The sequence below is a fragment of the Oncorhynchus masou genome, chromosome 17 (assembly GCF_036934945.1).
Source record: "Oncorhynchus masou masou isolate Uvic2021 chromosome 17, UVic_Omas_1.1, whole genome shotgun sequence".
Classification (NCBI taxonomy): domain Eukaryota; kingdom Metazoa; phylum Chordata; class Actinopteri; order Salmoniformes; family Salmonidae; genus Oncorhynchus; species Oncorhynchus masou.
Window position 1 is genome coordinate 1,606,417 of NC_088228.1, and position 21,850 is coordinate 1,628,266.

The following is a 21,850-nucleotide window of genomic DNA, read 5'->3' on the forward strand; positions in this document are numbered from 1 at the left end:
GAGGAGATGGTAAAGGAGGAAGGAGAGAGATGAAGGAGGAGATGGTAAAGGAGGAAGAAGAGGGATGGAGGAGGAGATGGTAAAGGAGGAAGAAGAGAGATGAAGGAGGAGATGGAGGGAGGAAGAAGAGAGATGAAGGAGGAGATGGTAAAGGAGGAAGGAGATGGTAAAGGAGGAAGAAGAGAGATGAAGGAGGAGATGGTAAAGGAGGAAGAAGAGGGATGAAGGAGGAGATGGAGGGAGGAAGAAGAGGGATGAAGGAGGAGATGGTAAAGGAGGAAGGAGAGAGATGAAGGAGGAGATGGTAAAGGAGGAAGGAGAGAGATGAAGGAGGAGATGGTAAAGGAGGAAGGAGAGAGATGAAGGAGGAGATGGTAAAGGAGGAAGAAGAGGGATGGAGGAGGCGATGGTAAAGGAGGAAGAAGAGGGATGAAGGAGGAGATGGTAAAGGAGGAAGAAGAGAGAGGAGTGTAAAAGTAAACAAACAAAACAATTCAGTTTAAAGAGGTCGTGTCTTTTCCATCTTGTGCAGAAGCAGTTAGACAGCTACTTAAGACAGTGCTCAAACAGAGGACACAGACAGACAGACCTGAGGGGCAGTGCTGTGACGTGGGGGGGGGAGACGTGAGGACGACATGACAGAAGACTACACGTGACATGCAGAAGCACAAACGGATGAACAAGCTGACGGTCTGAGACAGAACAAGCAGACGGTCGGAGGCCGAACAAGCTGACGGTCGGAGGCCGAACAAGCTGACGGTCGGGGGCCGAACAAGCTGACGGTCGGAGGCAGAACAAGCTGACGGTCGGAGACAGAACAAGCTGACGGTCGGAGGCCGAACAAGCTGACGGTCGGGGGCCGAACAAGCTGGCGGTCGGGGGCCAAACAAGCTGACGGTCGGAGACAGAACAAGGTGACGGTCTGAGACAGAACAAGCTGACGGTCGGAGACAGAACAAGCTGACGGTCGGAGACAGAACAAGCTGACGGTCTGGGGCAGAACAAGCTGACGGTCTGAGGCAGAACAAGCTGACGGTCTGAGGCAGAACAAGCTGACGGTCTGAGACAGAACAAGCTGACGGTCGGAGACAGAACAAGCTGACGGTCGGAGACAGAACAAGCTGACGGTCGGAGACAGAACAAGCTGACGGTCGGAGACAGAACAAGCTGACGGTCGGAGACAGAACAAGCTGACGGTCGGAGACCGAACAAGCTGACGGTCGGGGGCAGAGCAAGCTGACGGTCGGGGGCAGAACAAGCTGACGGTCGGAGACAGAACAAGCTGACGGTCTGAGGCAGAACAAGGTGAAGTTCTGAGACAGAACAAGGTGAAGTTCTGAGACAGAACAAGCTGACGGTCGGGGACAGAACAAGCTGACGGTCGGGGACAGAACAAGCTGACGGTCGGGGGCAGAACAAGCTGACGGTCGGAGGCAGAACAAGCTGACGGTCGGAGGCAGAACAAGCTGACGGTCGGAGGCAGAACAAGCTGACGGTCGGAGACAGAACAAGCTGACGGTCGGAGACAGAACAAGCTGACGGTCGGAGACAGAACAAGCTGACGGTCGGAGACAGAACAAGCTGACGGTCGGAGACAGAACAAGCTGACGGTCTGAGACAGAACAAGCTGACGGTCTGAGACAGAACAAGCTGACGGTCTGAGACAGAACAAGCTGACGGTCTGAGACAGAACAAGCTGACGGTCGGAGACAGAACAAGCTGACGGTCGGAGACAGAACAAGCTGACGGTCGGAGACAGAACAAGCTGACGGTCGGAGACAGAACAAGCTGACGGTCGGAGACAGAACAAGCTGACGGTCTGAGACAGAACAAGCTGACGGTCTGAGACAGAACAAGCTGACGGTCGGAGACAGAACAAGCTGACGGTCGGAGACAGAACAAGCTGACGGTCGGAGACAGAACAAGCTGACGGTCGGAGACAGAACAAGCTGACGGTCGGAGACAGAACAAGCTGACGGTCGGAGACAGAACAAGCTGACGGTCTGAGACAGAACAAGCTGACGGTCGGAGACAGAACAAGCTGACGGTCGGAGACAGAACAAGCTGACGGTCTGAGGCAGAACAAGGTGAAGTTCTGAGACAGAACAAGCTGACGGTCGGGGACAGAACAAGCTGACGGTCGGGGGCAGAACAAGCTGACGGTCGGAGGCAGAACAAGCTGACGGTCGGGGGCCGAACAAGCTGACGGTCGGGGGCCGAACAAGCTGACGGTCGGGGGCCGAGTAAGCTGACGGTCGGGGGCAGAGCAAGCTGACGGTCGGAGACAGAACAAGCTGACGGTCGGAGACAGAACAAGCTGACGGTCGGAGACAGAACAAGCTGACGGTCGGAGACAGAACAAGCTGACGGTCGGAGACAGAACAAGCTGACGGTCGGAGACAGAACAAGCTGACGGTCGGAGACAGAACAAGCTGACGGTCGGAGACAGAACAAGCTGACGGTCGGAGACAGAACAAGCTGACGGTCGGAGACAGAACAAGCTGACGGTCGGAGACAGAACAAGCTGACGGTCGGAGACAGAACAAGCTGACGGTCGGAGACAGAACAAGCTGACGGTCTGAGGCAGAACAAGGTGAAGTTCTGAGACAGAACAAGCTGACGGTCGGGGACAGAACAAGCTGACGGTCGGGGGCCGAACAAGCTGACGGTCGGAGGCAGAACAAGCTGACGGTCGGGGGCCGAACAAGCTGACGGTCGGGGGCAGAACAAGCTGACGGTCGGGGCCGAACAAGCTGACGGTCGGGGGCAGAGCAAGCTGACGGTCGGAGACAGAACAAGCTGACGGTCGGAGACAGAACAAGCTGACGGTCGGAGACAGAACAAGCTGACGGTCGGAGACAGAACAAGCTGACGGTCGGAGACAGAACAAGCTGACGGTCGGAGACAGAACAAGCTGACGGTCGGAGACAGAACAAGCTGACGGTCGGAGACAGAACAAGCTGACGGTCGGAGACAGAACAAGCTGACGGTCGGAGACAGAACAAGCTGACGGTCGGAGACAGAACAAGGTGATGTTCTGAGACTGAAACCAGTCCGTTTCTGGTCTCTTTAATATAGCCTGGGTACCAGTCTGTTTGGCTTGACAATGATGATTGAGTTGGCAGAAGTACCAGTGGATGTGGACCAGGCTACAGTTATGTTAGTAACACTAAATGTCAAATTCAGCTAATGCAGAGAATGACGTGTGAAATTTGAATGAAAAAAAGTTGCGCTTTTTCCTCAGAAAATTCTTCTGTCAGTTTTGCTGTAAGTCAGTCTATCAAGAGAAACTGAAGTAGCTGTTCTTCATCAAGGACTGGGTCTTCAGTGTGTGTGTGTGTGTATGTGTGTGTGTGTGTGTGTCCTACCTGGTTTTTGGTCTGCTGCGTTGCCTTGTCTCTACTGCTGGACTGCAGGAGGGTCTCACTGGGGACTGGACCAATGGGAGTAGGCTGAGGAGAGAGGTTAAAGATCATCATTAACTAAATAGCCAATAGGAGTGTACTGAAGAGAGGGGTTAAAGGTCATGATTAAAACTAAACCGCCAATAGGAGTGTACTGAGGGGTTAAAGGTCATGGTTAAAACTAAACAGCCAATAGGACTGTACTGCGCAGAGGGGTTAAAGGTCATGGTTAAAACTAAACAGTAATTGTTACCATTCTGATAAACTCATCCATCTAACTTAGTAAGAATCCAAAATATAGCGTGAAACCCATGTATATCAATGATATGCATGCTGATACATGAGGCCCGTTGTCCTGCAGAGCGACAGAGCATTAATAGTAGAGATATGGACTGACCAGTGGCTTGCCGACCCAGTCGTACTCGTAATCAAAGACGTAGCCGTTGCTATCGAAGAGGTCGGTGAAGAGTTTCCGTAAGTGGTCGTAGTCCGGCTTCTCCAAGAAGTCCAGAGAACGCACATAACGCAGGTAGGTGGCCATCTCTTCTACAGGGAGAGAAACATTAAATACAGGTAGGTGGCCATCTCTTCTACAGGGAGAGAAACATTAAATACAGGTAGGTGGCCATCTCTTCAACAAGGAGAGAAACACACTAAATACAGGTAGGTGGCCATCTCTTCAACAAGGAGAGAAACACACTAAATACAGGTAGGTGGCCATCTCTTCTACAGGGAGAGAAACACACTAAATACAGGTAGGTGGCCATCTCTTCTACAGGGAGAGAAACACACTAAATACAGGTAGGTGGCCATCTCTTCAACAAGGAGAGAAACACACTAAATACAGGTAGGTGGCCATCTCTTCTACAGGGAGAGAAACACACTAAATACAGGTAGGTGGCCATCTCTTCTACAGGGAGAGAAACACACTAAATACAGGTAGGTGGCCATCTCTTCTACAGGGAGAGAAACATTAAATACAGGTAGGTGGCCATCTCTTCTACAGGGAGAGAAACACACTAAATACAGGTAGGTGGCCATCTCTTCTACAGGGAGAGAAACATTAAATACAGGTAGGTGGCCATCTCTTCTACAGGGAGAGAAACATTAAATACAGGTATGAAAAACAATGAAATACCTTTCCAATATTTCAGGTGTTACGTAGTTATTTACTCCCAACCAGCAGGATAACGTAAAGTACTGGAAGGAACTAGAAGTGGGACAGAAAGAAGGACAAAGAGAAGAGACACAGACCTGGGAAGATCTCACACAGCACCTCGATGGGCGTGGTTCTCTTGGTGTCACCTATCTTCTGATAGCGCTCCTTCAGAGTGTCTGCCTGGGAGGGAGAGTGGAAGGAGGGAGGGAGGGAGAGTGGAAGGGAGAGTGGAAGGAGAGTGGAAGGAGTGAGGGAGGGAGGAAGGAGTGAGGGAGGGAGTGAGAGTGGAAGGAGTGAGGGAGGGAGGGAGGGAGGGAGAGTGGAAGGAGTGAGGGAGGAAGGGAGAGTGGAATGAGTGAGGGAGGGAGAGTGGAAGGAGTGAGGGAGGGAGGGAGAGTGGAAGGAGTGAGGGAGGGAGAGTGGAAGGGAGAGTAGAAGGAGTGAGGGAGGGAGGGAGGGAGGGAGGGAGGGAGGGAGAGTGGAAGGAGTGAGGGAGGGAGAGTGGAAGGAGGGAGGGAGAGTGGAAGGAGGGAGGGAGGGAGGGAGAGTGGAAGGAGTGAGGGAGGGAGAGTGGAAGGAGTGAGGGAGGGAGAGTGGAAGGAGTGAGGGAGGGAGGGAGGGAGAGTGGAGGGAGAGTGGAAGGAGGAGGGAGGGAGAGTGGAAGGAGGAGGGAAGGAGGGAGGGAGAGTGGAAGGAGGGAGGGAAGGAGAGTGGAAGGAGTGAGGGAGGGAGAGTGGAAGGAGCGAGGGAGGGAGAGTGGAAGGAGTGAGGGAGGGAGGGAGAGTGGAGGGAGAGTGGAAGGAGTGAGGGAGGGAGGGAGAGTGGAAGGAGTGAGGGAGGGAGGGAGAGTGGAAGGAGGGAGTGAGAGTGGAAGGAGTGAGGGAGGGAGGGAGGGAGAGTGGAAGGAGTGAGGGAGGAAGGGAGAGTGGAATGAGTGAGGGAGGGAGAGTGGAAGGAGTGAGGGGGAGGGAGGGAGAGTGGAAGGAGTGAGGGAGGGAGAGTGGAAGGGAGAGTAGAAGGAGGGAGGGAGGGAGGGAGGGAGGGAGGGAGGGAGGGAGGGAGGGAGGGAGGGAGGGAGGGAGGGAGGGAGGGAGGGAGGGAGGGAGGGAGGGAGGGAGGGAGGGAGGGAGGGAGGGAAGGAGTGAGGGAGGGAGAGTGGAAGGAGGGAGGGAGAGTGGAAGGAGGGAGGGAGGGAGGGAGAGTGGAAGGAGTGAGGGAGGGAGAGTGGAAGGAGTGAGGGAGGGAGGGAGAGTGGAGGGAGAGTGGAAGGAGTGAGGGAGGGAGAGTGGAAGGAGTGAGGGAAGGAGGGAGGGAGAGTGGAAGGGAGGGAGGGAAGGAGAGTGGAAGGAGTGAGGGAGGGAGAGTGGAAGGAGTGAGGGAGGGAGAGTGGAAGGGAGTGAGGGAGGGAGGGAGAGTGGAAGGAGTGAGGGAGTGAGGGAGAGTGGAAGGAGTGAGGGAGAGTGGAAGGAGTGAGGGAGGGAGTGAGTGAGAGTGGAAGGAGTGAGGGAGGGAGAGTGGAAGGAGTGAGGGAGTAAGGAAGGAAGGAAGGAAGGAAGGAAGGAGGGAGGGAGAGTGGAAGGAGTGAGGGAGGGAGAGTGGAAGGAGTGAGGGAGGGAGAGTGGAAGGAGTGAGGGAAGGAGGGAGGGAGAGTGGAAGGAGGGAGGGAAGGAGAGTGGAAGGAGTGAGGGAGGGAGAGTGGAAGGAGTGAGGGAGGGAGAGTGGAAGGAGTGAGGGAGGGAGGGAGAGTGGAAGGAGTGAGGGAGTGAGGGAGTGTGGAAGGAGTGAGGGAGAGTGGAAGGAGTGAGGGAGGGAGTGAGTGAGAGTGGAAGGAGTGAGGGAGGGAGAGTGGAAGGAGTGAGGGAGTAAGGAAGGAAGGAAGGAAGGAAGGAAGGAAGGAAGGAAGGAGGGAGGGAGAGTGGAAGGAGTGAGTGAGGGAGGGAGAGGTGGGAGAGGTGAGGGAGGGAGAGGTGGGAGGGAGGGAGAGTGGAAGGAGTGAGTGAGGGAGAGTGGAAGGAGTGAGGGAGGGAGAGTGGAAGGAGTGAGGGAGGAAGAGTGGAAGGGGTGAGTGAGGGAGAGTGGAAGGAGTGAGTGAGGGAGAGTGGAAGGAGTGAGTGAGGGAGAGTGGAAGGAGTGAGGGAGGGAGAGTGGAAGGAGTGAGGGAGGGAGGTGGTATAAGAGATAATGAAGGTTCATTTGGATGATTAAGAGTCAGTACTTAGTCACGAGAAAGGTTCTGCTGCACAAACAACGCACTGGCACACGGAAACAACGCACTGGCACACGGACACAACGCACTGGCACACGGACACAACGCACCGGCACACGGACACAACGCACCGGCACACGGAAACAACGCACCGGCACACGGACACAACGCACCGGCACACGGACACAACGCACCGGCACACGGACACAACGCACCGGCACACGGACACAACGCACCGCACACGGACACAACGCACCGGCACACGGGCACAACGCACCGGCACACGGGCACAACGCACCGGCACACGGACACAACGCACCGGCACACGGACACAACGCACCGGCACACGGACACAACGCACCGGCACACGGACACAACGCACCGGCACACGGACACAACGCACCGGCACACGGACACAACGCACCGGCACACGGACACAACGCACCGGCACACGGACACAACGCACCGGCACACGGACACAACGCACCGGCACACGGACACAACGCACCGGCACACGGACACAACGCACCGGCACACGGACACAACGCACCGGCACACGGACACAACGCACCGGCACACGGACACAACGCACCGGCACACGGACACAACGCACCGGCACACGGACACAACGCACCGGCACACGGACACAACGCACTGGCACACGGAAACAACGCACTGGCACAACAACGATGCGAGATGGAGATCTGTGCCTGAAGGCTGTGTGTCTGTCGAGACTGATAAAGTCGTGAGGTCTCGTCGACAGACAGTCTGACAGTAGCGGTCCTAACATGGACCTTTGAGCAACATACACCACATTATCAGAAGGCTGTGCCAATGCTCCGTGTGCTTTGTTTTTGCTTTGTCATTATGGGGAATTGTGTGTAGATTGATGAGGAGAAAAAAAGATTTATTTAATGCATTTCAGAATAACACTCCAACTGTAAAGGTCAAGGGGTCTGAATACTTTCCAAATGTACTGGATATATAGTGTATAGACAGAGGGGACTGGGAGTGCGTCTTGTTCCTGTATCCGCATGGGGGAACTGAAATTACCCAAAAAGACGAGTAAAACAAAGAAAAATCTCCTTGGTGGGGACATTTCACATCTACACGAGGAAAAAGGCTGCCTTAACCTTAGGCTAGGTGTTAATAAGGCTAGGTGTTAAGGTTAGGTGTTAAGGTTAGGTGTTAATAAGGCTAGGTGTTAAGGCTAGGTGTTAAGGCTAGGTGTTAAGGCTAGGTGTTAAGGCTAGGTGTTAATAAGGTTAGGTGTTAATAAGGTTAGGTGTTAAGGTTAGGTGTTAATAAGGTTAGGTGTTAATAAGGCTAGGTGTTAATAAGGCTAGGTGTTAATAAGGTTAGGTGTTAAGGTTAGGTGTTAATAAGGTTAGGTGTTAATAAGGCTAGGTGTTAATAAGGCTAGGTGTTAATAAGGCTAGGTGTTAATAAGGCTAGGTGTTAATAAGGCTAGGTGTTAAGGTTAGGTGTTAAGGTTAGGTGTTAAGGTTAGGTGTTAAGGTTAGGTGTTAAGGCTAGGTGTTAAGGCTAGGTGTTAAGGCTAGGTGTTAATAAGGCTAGGTGTTAATAAGGCGTTAAGGCTAGGTGTTAAGGCTAGGTGTTAAGGCTAGGTGTTAAGGCTAGGTGTTAAGGCTAGGTGTTAAGGCTAGGTGTTAAGGCTAGGTGTTAAGGCTAGGTGTTAAGGCTAGGTGTTAAGGCTAGGTGTTAAGGCTAGGTGTTAAGGCTAGGTGTTAAGGCTAGGTGTTAATAAGGTTAGGTGTTAATAAGGTTAGGTGTTAATAAGGTTAGGTGTTAATAAGGCTAGGTGTTAAGGCTAGGTGTTAAGGCTAGGTGTTAAGGCTAGGTGTTAAGGCTAGGTGTTAAGGCTAGGTGTTAATAAGGTTAGGTGTTAATAAGGCTAGGTGTTAATAAGGCTAGGTGTTAATAAGGTTAGGTGTTAATAAGGCTAGGTGTTAATAAGGCTAGGTGTTAATAAGGCTAGGTGTTAATAAGGCTAGGTGTTAATAAGGCTAGGTGTTAATAAGGCTAGGTGTTAATAAGGCTAGGTGTTAATAAGGCTAGGTGTTAATAAGGCTAGGTGTTAATAAGGCTAGGTGTTAAGGTTAGGTGTTAATAAGGCTAGGTGTTAATAAGGCTAGGTGTTAATACGGCTAGGTGTTAATAAGGCTAGGTGTTAATAAGGCTAGGTGTTAATAAGGCTAGGTGTTAATAAGGCTAGGTGTTAAGGCTAGGTGTTAATAAGGCTAGGTGTTAATAAGGCTAGGTGTTAAGGCTAGGTGTTAATAAGGCTAGGTGTTAAGGCTAGGTGTTAAGGCTAGGTGTTAAGGCTAGGTGTTAAGGCTAGGTGTTAAGGTTAGGTGTTAAGGTTAGGTGTTAAGGTTAGGTGTTAAGGTTAGGTGTTAAGGTTAGGTGTTAAGGTTAGGTGTTAAGGTTAGGTGTTAATAAGGCTAGGTGTTAATAAGGCTAGGTGTTAATAAGGCTAGGTGTTAATAAGGCTAGGTGTTAATAAGGCTAGGTGTTAATAAGGCTAGGTGTTAAGGCTAGGTGTTAAGGCTAGGTGTTAAGGCTAGGTGTTAAGGCTAGGTGTTAAGGTTAGGTGTTAAGGCTAGGTGTTAAGGCTAGGTGTTAAGGCTAGGTGTTAAGGTTAGGTGTTAATAAGGTTAGGTGTTAATAAGGTTAGGTGTTAATAAGGTTAGGCGTTAATAAGGTTAGGTGTTAATAAGGTTAGGTGTTAATAAGGTTAGGCGTTAATAAGGCTAGGTGTTAATAAGGCTAGGCGTTAATAAGGCTAGGTGTTAAGGTTAGGTGTTAAGGTTAGGTGTTAAGGTTAGGTGTTAATAAGGTTAGGCGTTAATAAGGTTAGGTGTTAATAAGGTTAGGTGTTAATAAGGTTAGGCGTTAATAAGGCTAGGTGTTAAGGTTAGGTGTTAAGGTTAGGTGTTAAGGTTAGGTGTTAATAAGGCTAGGTGTTAATAAGGCTAGGTGTTAATAAGGCTAGGTGTTAATAAGGCTAGGTGTTAATAAGGCTAGGTGTTAATAAGGCTAGGTGTTAAGGTTAGGTGTTAAGGTTAGGTGTTAAGGTTAGGTGTTAAGGTTAGGTGTTAATAAGGCTAGGTGTTAATAAGGCTAGGTGTTAATAAGGTTAGGTGTTAATAAGGTTAGGTGTTAATAAGGTGTTAATAAGGTTAGGTGTTAATAAGGTTAGGTGTTAAGGTTAGGTGTTAAGGTTAGGTGTTAAGGTTAGGTGTTAATAAGGCTAGGTGTTAATAAGGCTAGGTGTTAATAAGGCTAGGTGTTAATAAGGCTAGGTGTTAATAAGGCTAGGTGTTAATAAGGCTAGGTGTTAAGGTTAGGTGTTAAGGTTAGGTGTTAAGGTTAGGTGTTAAGGTTAGGTGTTAATAAGGCTAGGTGTTAATAAGGTTAGGTGTTAATAAGGTTAGGTGTTAATAAGGTTAGGTGTTAATAAGGTTAGGTGTTAATAAGGTTAGGTGTTAATAAGGTTAGGTGTTAATAAGGTTAGGTGTTAATAAGGTTAGGTGTTAAGGTTAGGTGTTAAGGTTAGGTGTTAATAAGGTTAGGTGTTAATAAGGTTAGATGTTAATAAGGCTAGGTGTTAATAAGGTTAGGTGTTAATAAGGCTAGGTGTTAATAAGGTTAGGTGTTAATGAGGCTAGGTGTTAATAAGGCTAGGTGTTAATAAGGCTAGGTGTTAATAAGGCTAGGTGTTAATAAGGCTAGGTGTTAATAAGGTTAGTAAAACAGGTGTGTTTGTTCCTACCTTCAGGCCTTGCCAGGGCAGACTGCCTCGCAGGAAGTACATGAACATGTGACCTAGAGCTTCCAGGTCATCTCTCCTGCTTTGTTCTACAGAGACAGGAAACACACACAGCTTCAGAAACATCTTCAAACACAGGAACAAACTGAGTGCCTGATAACACCCACTGTTGAACCACATCACCCTGATTCAAAGATGGGCAAAGACAATGTAATATGTAAGAGCTTGTTTCTCAGATCCAGGTTAAACCTACTCCTGGACTTTCAACGAGCCCTGTGAAACTAACCCGAAAATATCTCAAGTTGGACAACAGAGGCGCAGTGTAAAGTTTGGGAATTTTCAACAACTACAAAACATTTTTTGGGATCAGAATGGATTAAACATGAGAGTCCTCAGGCTTAACGTAAACACACACACACACACACACACGCACACACACACACACACACACACACACACACACACACACACACACACACACACACACACACACACACACACACACACACACACACACCTGGCTTGATGCAGTCCAACGCCTTGAACTGATACTAACCATAGATAATTTCCTAAAACTATAGAAGTATAGATGATTTTTGTCCGTATCCAGATTGTCAGACCAGGCCATAGCGGGATATTCAGTAATGCCGGCAATGAACACAAGGGGTGCTGTTTTCAAACCCCACTGTGTAATCTGTAGGTTAGCAATGTTACCAAGTTCATGTCCTGCATTAGAGAATGCTAACGAGGCCATTTTTGATTTATTTTACCTTTATTTTACTAGGCAAGTCAGTTCTTATTTTCAGTGACGGCCAAGGAACAGTGGGTTAACTGCCTTGTTCAGGGGCAGAACGACAGATTTTTACCTTGTCGGCTCGGGGATTCGATCTTGCAACCTTTCGGTGACTAGTCCAACACTCTAACCACTAGGCTACCTGCTGGTTACTAGTCCAACACTCTAACCACTAGGCTACCTGCTGGTTACTAGTCCAACGCTCTAACCACTAGGCTACCTGCTGGTTACTAGTCCAACACTCTAACCACTAGGCTACCTGCTGGTTACTAGTCCAACACTCTAACCACTAGGCTACCTGCTGGTTACTAGTCCAACACTCTAACCACTAGGCTACCTGCTGGTTACTAGTCCAACGCTCTAACCACTAGGCTACCTGCTGGTTACTAGTCCAACGCTCTAACCACTAGGCTACCCTGCTGGTTACTAGTCCAACGCTCTAACCACTAGGCTACCTGCTGGTTACTAGTCCAACACTCTAACCACTAGGCTACCTGCTGGTTACTAGTCCAACACTCTAACCACTAGGCTACCTGCTGGTTACTGACCCAACGCTCTAACCACTAGGCTACCTGCTGGTTACTAGTCCAACACTCTAACCACTAGGCTACCTGCTGGTTACTAGTCCAACACTCTAACCACTAGGCTACCTGCTGGTTACTAGTCCAACACTCTAACCACTAGGCTACCTGCTGGTTACTAGTCCAACGCTCTAACCACTAGGCTACCTGCTGGTTACTAGTCCAACACTCTAACCACTAGGCTACCCTGCTGGTTACTAGTCCAACGCTCTAACCACTAGGCTACCTGCTGGTTACTAGTCCAACACTCTAACCACTAGGCTACCTGCTGGTTACTAGTCCAACACTCTAACCACTAGGCTACCTGCTGGTTACTGACCCAACGCTCTAACCACTAGGCTACCTGCTGGTTACTAGTCCAACACTCTAACCACTAGGCTACCTGCTGGTTACTAGTCCAACACTCTAACCACTAGGCTACCTGCTGGTTACTGACCCAACGCTCTAACCACTAGGCTACCTGCTGGTTACTAGTCCAACACTCTAACCACTAGGCTACCTGCTGGTTACTAGTCCAACACTCTATCCACGAGGCTACCTGCTGGTTACTAGTCCAACACTCTAACCACTAGGCTACCTGCTGGTTACTAGTCCAACACTCTAACCACTAGGCTACCTGCTGGTTACTAGTCCAACACTCTAACCACTAGGCTACCTGCTGGTTACTAGTCCAACACTCTAACCACTAGGCTACCTGCTGGTTACTAGTCCAACACACTAGGCTACCTGCCATTGCAACACAGTTTCACACACACACACACACACAGTCAAAAGTTTGGACACACCTACTCATTCAAGGGATTATTTAGAAAATGTTACATATTGTAGAATAATAGTGAAGACATCAAAATAACACATATGGTATCATGTAGTAACCAAAAAAATAAATTCTAAATATATTTTATATTCGAGATTCTTCAAATAGCCACCCTTTGCCTTGACAGCTTTGCACACTTTTGGCATTCTCTCAACCAGCTTCATCAAGGCAAAGGGTGGCTATTTTGAAGAATCTCGAATATAAAATATATTTTTATTTGTTTAATCCTTTTTGGTTACAACATGATTCCATACGTGTTATTTCATAGTTTTGATGTCTTTACTATTATTCTACAATGTAGAAAACAGTCAAAAGAAAGAAAAACCCTTGAATGAGTAGGTCTGTCCAAACTTTTGACTGGTACTGTATGTATAGAAGTAACTCAAAAACGACTAGTCACAGTTTGCTGCACCAAAGGAATCATAACCAGGAGGATTCTCAGCTGTTACCAAGCGAATGCTTACATTTTAGAAAAAGCAAACCACTAACAGGGCATTTCAAAAAGTATTCATACCCCTTGACTTTATCCACATTTTGTTCCGTTACAGCCTTATTCTACAAATGTATAAATAAAAACAGAAATATCACATTTACATAAGTATTATGACCCTTTACTATAAGACTTCAGGTGCGTCCTGTTTCCATTGATCACCCTTGATGTTTCTACAACATGGAGTCCCCCTGTTGTAAATTAGATTGATTGGACATGATTAGGAAAGGCTTCTATTCCAAGATAATCCATCCACCTGTCAGGTGTGGCATATCAAGAAGCTGATTATAAACAGCATTATCATTACACAGGTGCACCTTGTGCTGGGGACAATAAAAGGCCCCTATGTCCAGTTGTCAACAACATTATCATTACACAGGTGCACCTTGTGCTGGGGACAATAAAAGGCCCCTATGTCCAGTTGTCAACAACAACGCCACAGATGTTGAGGGTGCGTGGCATGCCGACTGCAGGAATGTCCACCAGAGCTCATTTTTAAAGAATTTGGCAGAACATCCAAACAGTCTTACAACCGCAGACCCAAGGCGAGCGGTTTGCTGATGTCAACATTGTGAACAGAGTGCGCCGTGGTTGAGGTTGGCAGGCATAAGCTATGGACAACAAACACAATTGTTTTTTTAAATCGATGGCAATTTGAATGCACAGAAATACTGTGACGAGATCCTGAGGCCCATTTTCTTTCAGGTATCTGTGGCCAACAAGATGCATATCTGTATCCCCAGTCATGTGAAGTCCATAGATTAGGACCTAATGAATTTAAATATACTGATTTCATTATATGAACTATAACATCTGCCTGCTGCTGAAATGTCTCTCTAGGCTAGCCTGCTGCTGAAATGTCTCTCTGGGCTATGTAGGCCAGCCTGTGGCTGAAATGTCTCTCTGGGCTATGTAGGCCAGCCTGTGGCTGAAATGTCTCTAGGCTATGTAGGCCAGCCTGCTGCTGAAATGTCTCTCTAGGCTATGTAGGCCAGCCTGCTGCTGAAATGTCTCTAGGCTATGTAGGCCAGCATGCTGCTGAAATGTCTCTCTAGGCTATGTAGGCCAGCCTGCTGCTGAAATGTCTCTAGGCTATGTAGGCCAGCCTGCTGCTGAAATGTCTCTCTAGGCTATGTAGGCCAGCCTGTGGCTGAAATGTCTCTCTAGGCTATGTAGGCCAGCCTGCTGCTGAAATGTCTCTCTAGGCTATGTAGGCCAGCCTGCTGCTGAAATGTCTCTAGGCTATGTAGGCCAGCCTGCTGCTGAAATGTCTCTCTAGGCTATGTAGGCCAGCCTGCTGCTGAAATGTCTCTAGGCTATGTAGGCCAGCCTGCTGCTGAAATGTCTCTCTAGGCTATGTAGGCCAGCCTGCTGCTGAAATGTCTCTCTAGGCTATGTAGGCCAGCCTGTGGCTGAAATGTCTCTCTAGGCTATGTAGGCCAGCCTGCTGCTGAAATGTCTCTCTAGGCTATGTAGGCCAGCCTGTGGCTGAAATGTCTCTAGGCTATGTAGGCCAGCCTGCTGCTGAAATGTCTCTCTAGGCTATGTAGGAGGTCGAGAGCCGTGCGTCCTCTGAAACACAACCCAACCAAGCCGCACTGCTTCTTGACACAACGCCTACTTAATCCGGAAGCCAGCCGCACTAATGAGTCGGAGGGAAAGACCGTACACCTGACCGTTGTCAGCGGTCAGCCCGCCACAGGAGTCGCTAGTGCACGATGGGACAAAAACATCCCTGCCGGCCCTCCACTTTGACATTGTGGTAATGTGTGTAGGCAAATGACAAAAAAAATCTAAATTTAATCAATTTTCAATTCAGGCTATAACACAACAAAATGTGGAAAAAGTCAAGGTGAGTATTGATGCTCATGTAGGGTGTGGTGCCCGTCAGGCTGTTTACCTCTGCCCAGGTGAGTATTGATGCTCATGTAGGGTGTGGTGCCCGTCAGGCTGTTTACCTCTGCCCAGGTGAGTATTGATGCTCATGTAGGGTGTGGTGCCCGTCAGGCTGTTTACCTCTGCCCAGGTGAGTATTGATGCTCATGTAATGCGTGGTGCCCGTCAGTCTGTTTACCTCTGCCCAGGTGAGTATTGATGCTCATGTAGGGTGTGGTGCCCGTCAGGTTGTTTACCTCTGCCCAGGTGAGTATTGATGCTCATGTAGGGTGTGGTGCCCGTCAGGCTGTTTACCTCTGCCCAGGTGAGTATTGATGCTCATGTAGGGTGTGGTGCCCGTCAGGTTGTTTACCTCTGCCCAGGTGAGTATTGATGCTCATGTAGGGTGTGGTGCCCGTCAGGCTGTTTACCTCTGCCCAGGTGAGTATTGATGCTCATGTAGGGTGTGGTGCCCGTCAGGTTGTTTACCTCTGCCCAGGTGAGTATTGATGCTCATGTAATGTGTGGTGCATGTCAGGCTGTTTACCTCTGCCCAGGTGAGTATTGATGCTCATGTAGGGTGTGGTGCCCGTCAGGTTGTTTACCTCTGCCCAGGTGAGTATTGATGCTCATGTAATGTGTGGTGCATGTCAGGCTGTTTACCTCTGCCCAGGTGAGTATTGATGCTCATGTAGGGTGTGGTGCCCGTCAGGTTGTTTACCTCTGCCCAGGTGAGTATTGATGCTCATGTAATGTGTGGTGCATGTCAGGCTGTTTACCTCTGCCCAGGTGAGTATTGATGCTCATGTAATGTGTGGTGCATGTCAGGTTGTTTACCTCTGCCCAGGTGAGTATTGATGCTCATGTAGGGTGTGGTGCCCGTCAGGTTGTTTACCTCTGCCCAGGTGAGTATTGATGCTCATGTAGGGTGTGGTGCCCGTCAGGCTGTTTACCTCTGCCCAGGTGAGTATTGATGCTCATGTAGGGTGTGGTGCCCGTCAGGCTGTTTACCTCTGCCCAGGTGAGTATTGATGCTCATGTAATGTGTGGTGCCCGTCAGGCTGTTTACCTCTGCCCAGGTGAGTATTGATGCTCATGTAATGTGTGGTGCCCGTCAGGCTGTTTACCTCTGCCCAGGTGAGTATTGATGCTCATGTAATGTGTGGTGCCCGTCAGGCTGTTTACCTCTGCCCAGGTGAGTATTGATGCTCATGTAGGGTGTGGTGCCCGTCAGGCTGTTTACCTCTGCCCAGGTGAGTATTGATGCTCATGTAATGTGTGGTGCCCGTCAGGCTGTTTACCTCTGCCCAGGTGAGTATTGATGCTCATGTAATGTGTGGTGCCCGTCAGTCTGTTTACCTCTGCCCAGGTGAGTATTGATGCTCATGTAGGGTGTGGTGCATGTCAGGCTGTTTACCTCTGCCCAGGTGAGTATTGATGCTCATGTAACGTGCGGTGCCCGTCAGGCTCTTGTGCTCCCTGTAAGGGATGTGTTTCTTGGTCTCAGGGTCGATGTACTCTTTGGCCAGGCCGAAGTCGATGATGTGGATGGTGTGCTGCCGCTTGCTGCCGGGCCGGCCAACCAGGAAGTTCTCTGGCTTCACGTCCCGGTAGATCAGACTCCTGGTGTGGACGAACTCCATCCGCGTGATCTGGGGGAGGGAGGCAGGAGAGGGATGAGAGGAAGGAGGAAGACGAGACAGACCGGGTGATAGAGGTAGTGAGAGAGAGAAGCTTTTTTAAAGCAAAGAAGAAGAATTATATTTCGATTTTGTTTGACTTTATAAAGGACTGAACGCTAAGTTAAGGATTCCTAGAACAGATACATCTTCAATTAGCACGGAGGTATGAAGTGAGAGATGTCAAAGTCCTTGGGCCCAACAACAGCAGGAGAGACTCAAAGCCCCCTCCAGTAGTCCAGAGGTCATTACAACACAGTAGCCTCTGGATGTAAAAAAAATGATGAGGAACGAAGAGGACAAAAAGAAAGTGCTTATGGGAAAATTAACTGACACTTTTTGCTGACTGTTATGAAAATAAGAACAGAAGCAACTTAACCTTCCACACAGACCATCCCCTGGTACAGTGCTATATTAACCAGACCATCCCCTGGCACAGTGTTATATTAACCAGACCATCCCCTGGCACAGTGCTATATTAACCAGACCATCCCCTGGCACAGTGCTATATTAACCAGACCATCCCCTGGTACAGTGTTATATTAACCAGACCATCCCCTGGCACAGTGCTATATTAACCAGACCATCCCCTGGCACAGTGTTATATTAACCAGACCATCCCCTGGCACAGTGTTATATTAACCAGACCATCCCCTGGCACAGTGTTATATTAACCAGACCATCCCCTGGTACAGTGTTATATTAACCAGACCATCCCCTGTTACAGTGTTATATTAACCAGACCATCCCCTGGTACAGTGCTATATTAACCAGACCATCCCCTGGCACAGTGCTATATTAACCAGACCATCCCCTGGCACAGTGTTATATTAACCAGACCATCCCCTGGTACAGTGCTATATTAACCAGACCATCCCCTGGCACAGTGCTATATTAACCAGACCATCCCCTGGCACAGTGCTATATTAACCAGACCATCCCCTGGCACAGTGCTATATTAACCAGACCATCCCCTGGCACAGTGCTGTATTAACCAGACCATCCCCTGGCACAGTGCTATATTAACCAGACCATCCCCTGGCACAGTGTTATATTAACCAGACCATCCCCTGGCACAGTGCTATATTAACCAGACCATCCCCTGGTACAGTGCTATATTAACCAGACCATCCCCTGGCACAGTGCTATATTAACCAGACCATCCCCTGGCACAGTGCTATATTAACCAGACCATCCCCTGGCACAGTGCTATATTAACCAGACCATCCCCTGGTACTGTGCTATATTAACCAGACCATCCCCTGGCACTGTGCTATATTAACCAGACCATCCCCTGGCACAGTGCTATATTAACCAGACCATCCCCTGGCACTGTGCTATATTAACCAGACCATCCCCTGGCACAGTGCTATATTAACCAGACCATCCCCTGGCACAGTGCTATATTAACCAGACCATCCCCTGGCACTGTGCTATATTAACTCAGGATACAGTCAGCTGGGGGCAGTATTGAGTAGCTTGGATGAATAAGGTGCCCTGAGTTTCCCAGAGTAAACTGCCTGCTCCTCAGTCCCAGTTGCTAACACATGCATATTATTAGTATAGTTGTATAGAAAACACTCTAAGTTTCTAAAACTGTTTGAATATTGTCTGTGAGTATAACAGAACTCATATGGCAGGCAAAAACCTGAGAAAAAAATCCAACCAGGAAGTGGGAAATCTGAGGTTGGTCGATTTTCAACTCAGCCCCTATTGAAAATACAGTGGGATATTGGTCATTTTGCACTTCCTTAGGCTTCCACTAGATGTCGACCGTCTTTAGAAACGTGTTTGAGGCTTCTACTGTGAAGGGGGGCTGAATGAGAGGGAAATGAGTCAAAGGTCTGCCAGCAGCCATGAGCTGGTCACGTGCATTCACATGAGAGGTAGCTCCCATTCCATTTGCTTTTCTGAAGACAAAGGAATTCTCCGGTTGGGAACATTATTGAAGATTTATGTTAAAAACATCCTAAAGATTGATTCTATACATCGTTTGACATGTTTCCACGGACTGTAACGGAACTTTTGACATTGTCTGCAACTAGTGAACGCGCTTCGTGAGTTTTGATTTGTTTACCAAACGTGCTAACAAAAGTAGCTATTTGGACATAAATGATGGACATTATCGAACAAATCCTGAGAGTGCATTCTGATGAAGATCATCAAAGGTAAGTGAATATTTATAATGTTATGTCTGACTTCTGTTGACTGCACAATATGGCGGATATCTTTCTGGCTGGTTGGGTCTCTGAGCGCCGTACTCAGATTATTGCATGGTTTGCTTTTTCCGTAAAGCTTTTTTGAAATCTGACACAGCGGTTGCATTAAGGAGAAGATTATCTATATTTCCATGTATAACACTTGTATTTTCATCAACATGTATTTCTGTAAATTAATGTGGCTCTCTGCAAAATCACCGGATGTTTTTGGAACTACTGAACATAACGCACCAATGTATACTGCGAACGAGCGAGAGGAAGTGAGAGAGAGAAAGGAAGTGAGAGAGAGAGGAAGTGAGAGAGTGTTCCTACCAGCTGAATGGCGATCATGAGGACGGTCTTGAGGGAGAAGGTTCTGTCACACAAATCAAACAGGTCTTCCAGACTGGGTCCCAGCAGCTCCAGAACCATGGCATTATACTTCCCACAGGGCCCAAAGTAGAATACCTGGGGGACGCCCTCTGGAGATGGAGAGACACAGACGTTGAATAAAACTGAACTGATTTAAAGAAAACAAGATGGTAGGGTTTGACTAGATAGGTTGTTAAGAAAAAATATTTTGGGGGCAAAATAACAATTTCTTCAGCAGGTGAAGAACCAGCTAAAATAAAAAAATGTAACTGATCTTTTTTAGGACCCTGTCTTTCAAAGATAATTCATAAAAATCCAAATAACTTCACAGATCTTCATTGTAAAGGGTTTAAACACTAGTTCCCATGCTTGGTCAATGAACCATAAACAATTAATGAACTGTCGTTAAGACACAGCTTACAGACGGTAGGCAATTAAGGTCACAGTTATGAAAACTTAGGAGCGTACCCCCTCTTGCACCAGGGTCAGCGTAAAGAGGCCTTTCTACTGACTCTGAAAAACACCAAAAGAAAGATGCCCAGGGTCCCTGCTCATCTGAGTAAACGTGCCTTAGGCATGCTGCTTGGAGGCATGAGGACTGCAGATGTGGCCAGGGAAATAAACTGCAATGTCCGTACTGTGAGACGTCTAAGACAGCGCTACAGGGAGACAGGACGGACAGCTGATTGTCCTTGCAGTGGCAGACCACGTGTAACAACACCTGCACAGGACCGGTACATCCGAACATCACACCTGCGGGACAGGTACAGGATGGCAACAACAACTGCCCGAGTTACACCAGGAACGCACAATCCCTGCATCAGTGCTCAAACTGTCCACAATAGGCTGAGAGATGCTGGACTGAGGGCTTGTAGGCCTGTTGTAAGGCAGGTCCTCACCAGACATCAACGACAACAATGTTGCCTATGGACACAAACCCATCGTCGCTGGACCAGACAGGACTTTCAAAAAGTGTTCTTCACTGACGAGTCGCGGTTTTGTCTCACCAGGGGTGATTGTCGGATTCGCATTTATAGTCGAAGGAATGAGCGTTACACCGAGGCCTGTAACCTGGAGCGGGATCGATTTGGAGGTGGAGGGTCTGTCATGGTCTGGGGCGGTGTGTCACAGCATCATCGGACTGAGCTTGTTGTCATTGCAGGCAATCTCAACGCTGTGCGTTACAGGGAAGACATCCTCCTCCCTCATGTGGTACCCTTCCTGCAAGCTCATCCTGACATGACCCTCCAGCATGACAATGCCACCAGCCATACTGCTCGTTCTGTGCGTGATTTCCTGCAAGACAGGAATGTCAGTGTTCTGCCATTGCCTGCAAAGAGCCTGGATCTCAATCCCATTGAGCAGGTCTGGGACCTGTTGGATCGGAGGGTGAAGGCTAGGGCCATTCCCCCCAGAAATGTCCTGGAACTTGCAGGTGCCTTGGTGGACGAGTGGGGTAACATCTCACAGCAAGAACTGGCAAATCTGGTGCAGTCCATGAGGAGGAGATGTACTGCAGTACTTAATGCAGCTGGTGGCCACACCAGATACTGACTGTTACTTCTGATTTTGACCCCCCCTTTGTTCAGGGACACATTATTCCATTTCTGTTAGTCACATGTCTGTGGAACTTGTTCAGTTTATGTCTCAGTGGTTGAATCTTATGTTCATAAAAATACTTACACATGTTAAGTTTGCTGAAAATAAACGCAGTTGACAGTGAGAGGACGTCAGTAACAAGGCAAAGGGACACACACATAAATACATATTTCAAACACTGTTTAGTCACCAGAATGGGTAAGAACTGGACCAACAGTTTCAGTGGAAAGAATGAGGATCTACAACTGTAGCAGTGAAACTAAAATAACCTGGAGCTATACATCAGAAAGACCACCTTCAGACTGCAGCTCTAACAGTCAGACCACCTTTAGACTGCAGCTCTCACAGTCAGACCACCTTTAGACTGCAGCTCTAACAGTCAGTCCACCTTTAGACTGCAGCTCTAACAGTCAGTCAGTCCACCTTTAGACTGCAGATCTCACAGTCAGTCCACCTTTAGACTGCAGATCTCACAGTCAGTCCACCTTTAGACTGCAGATCTCACAGTCAGTCCACCTTTAGACTGCAGCTCTCACAGTCAGTCCACCTTTAGACTGCAGCTCTAACAGTCAGTTAGTCCACCTTTAGACTGCAGATCTCACAGTCAGTCCACCTTTAGACTGCAGATCTCACAGTCAGTCCACCTTTAGACTGCAGCTCTCACAGTCAGTCCACCTTTAGACTGCAGCTCTAACAGTCAGTCAGTCCAACTTCAGACTGCAGATCTCACAGTCAGTCCACCTTTAGACTGCAGATCTCACAGTCAGACCACCTTCAGACTGCAGCTCTAACAGTCAGACCACCTTTAGACTGCAGCTCTCACAGTCAGTCCACCTTCAGACTGCAGCTCTCACAGTCAGTCCACCTTCAGACTGCAGCTCTAA

The 21,850-nt window shown here is 48.6% G+C and overlaps 1 protein-coding gene across 6 annotated transcripts in view; it reads right to left on the minus strand.

Moving 5' to 3' along the window:
• Nucleotides 1-21,850, minus strand: part of LOC135558309 (casein kinase I-like) — a 56,012-nt gene that overhangs the window by 9,761 nt on the left and 24,401 nt on the right. For 4 of the 6 annotated variants that reach the window (XM_064992040.1, XM_064992035.1, XM_064992037.1 and 1 more), the window contains exons 4-9: nucleotides 19,329-19,477; nucleotides 16,536-16,770; nucleotides 10,566-10,651; nucleotides 4,659-4,743; nucleotides 3,802-3,950; nucleotides 3,369-3,452 (exon numbers count right to left, since the gene is read on the minus strand). In XM_064992040.1, the coding sequence (XP_064848112.1) occupies nucleotides 3,369-3,452; nucleotides 3,802-3,950; nucleotides 4,659-4,743; nucleotides 10,566-10,651; nucleotides 16,536-16,770; nucleotides 19,329-19,477 (788 nt within the window). The remainder of the gene's footprint in view (nucleotides 1-3,368; nucleotides 3,453-3,801; nucleotides 3,951-4,658; nucleotides 4,744-10,565; nucleotides 10,652-16,535; nucleotides 16,771-19,328; nucleotides 19,478-21,850) is intronic. The other 2 variants (XM_064992041.1, XM_064992039.1) reach the window with 1 other exon arrangement.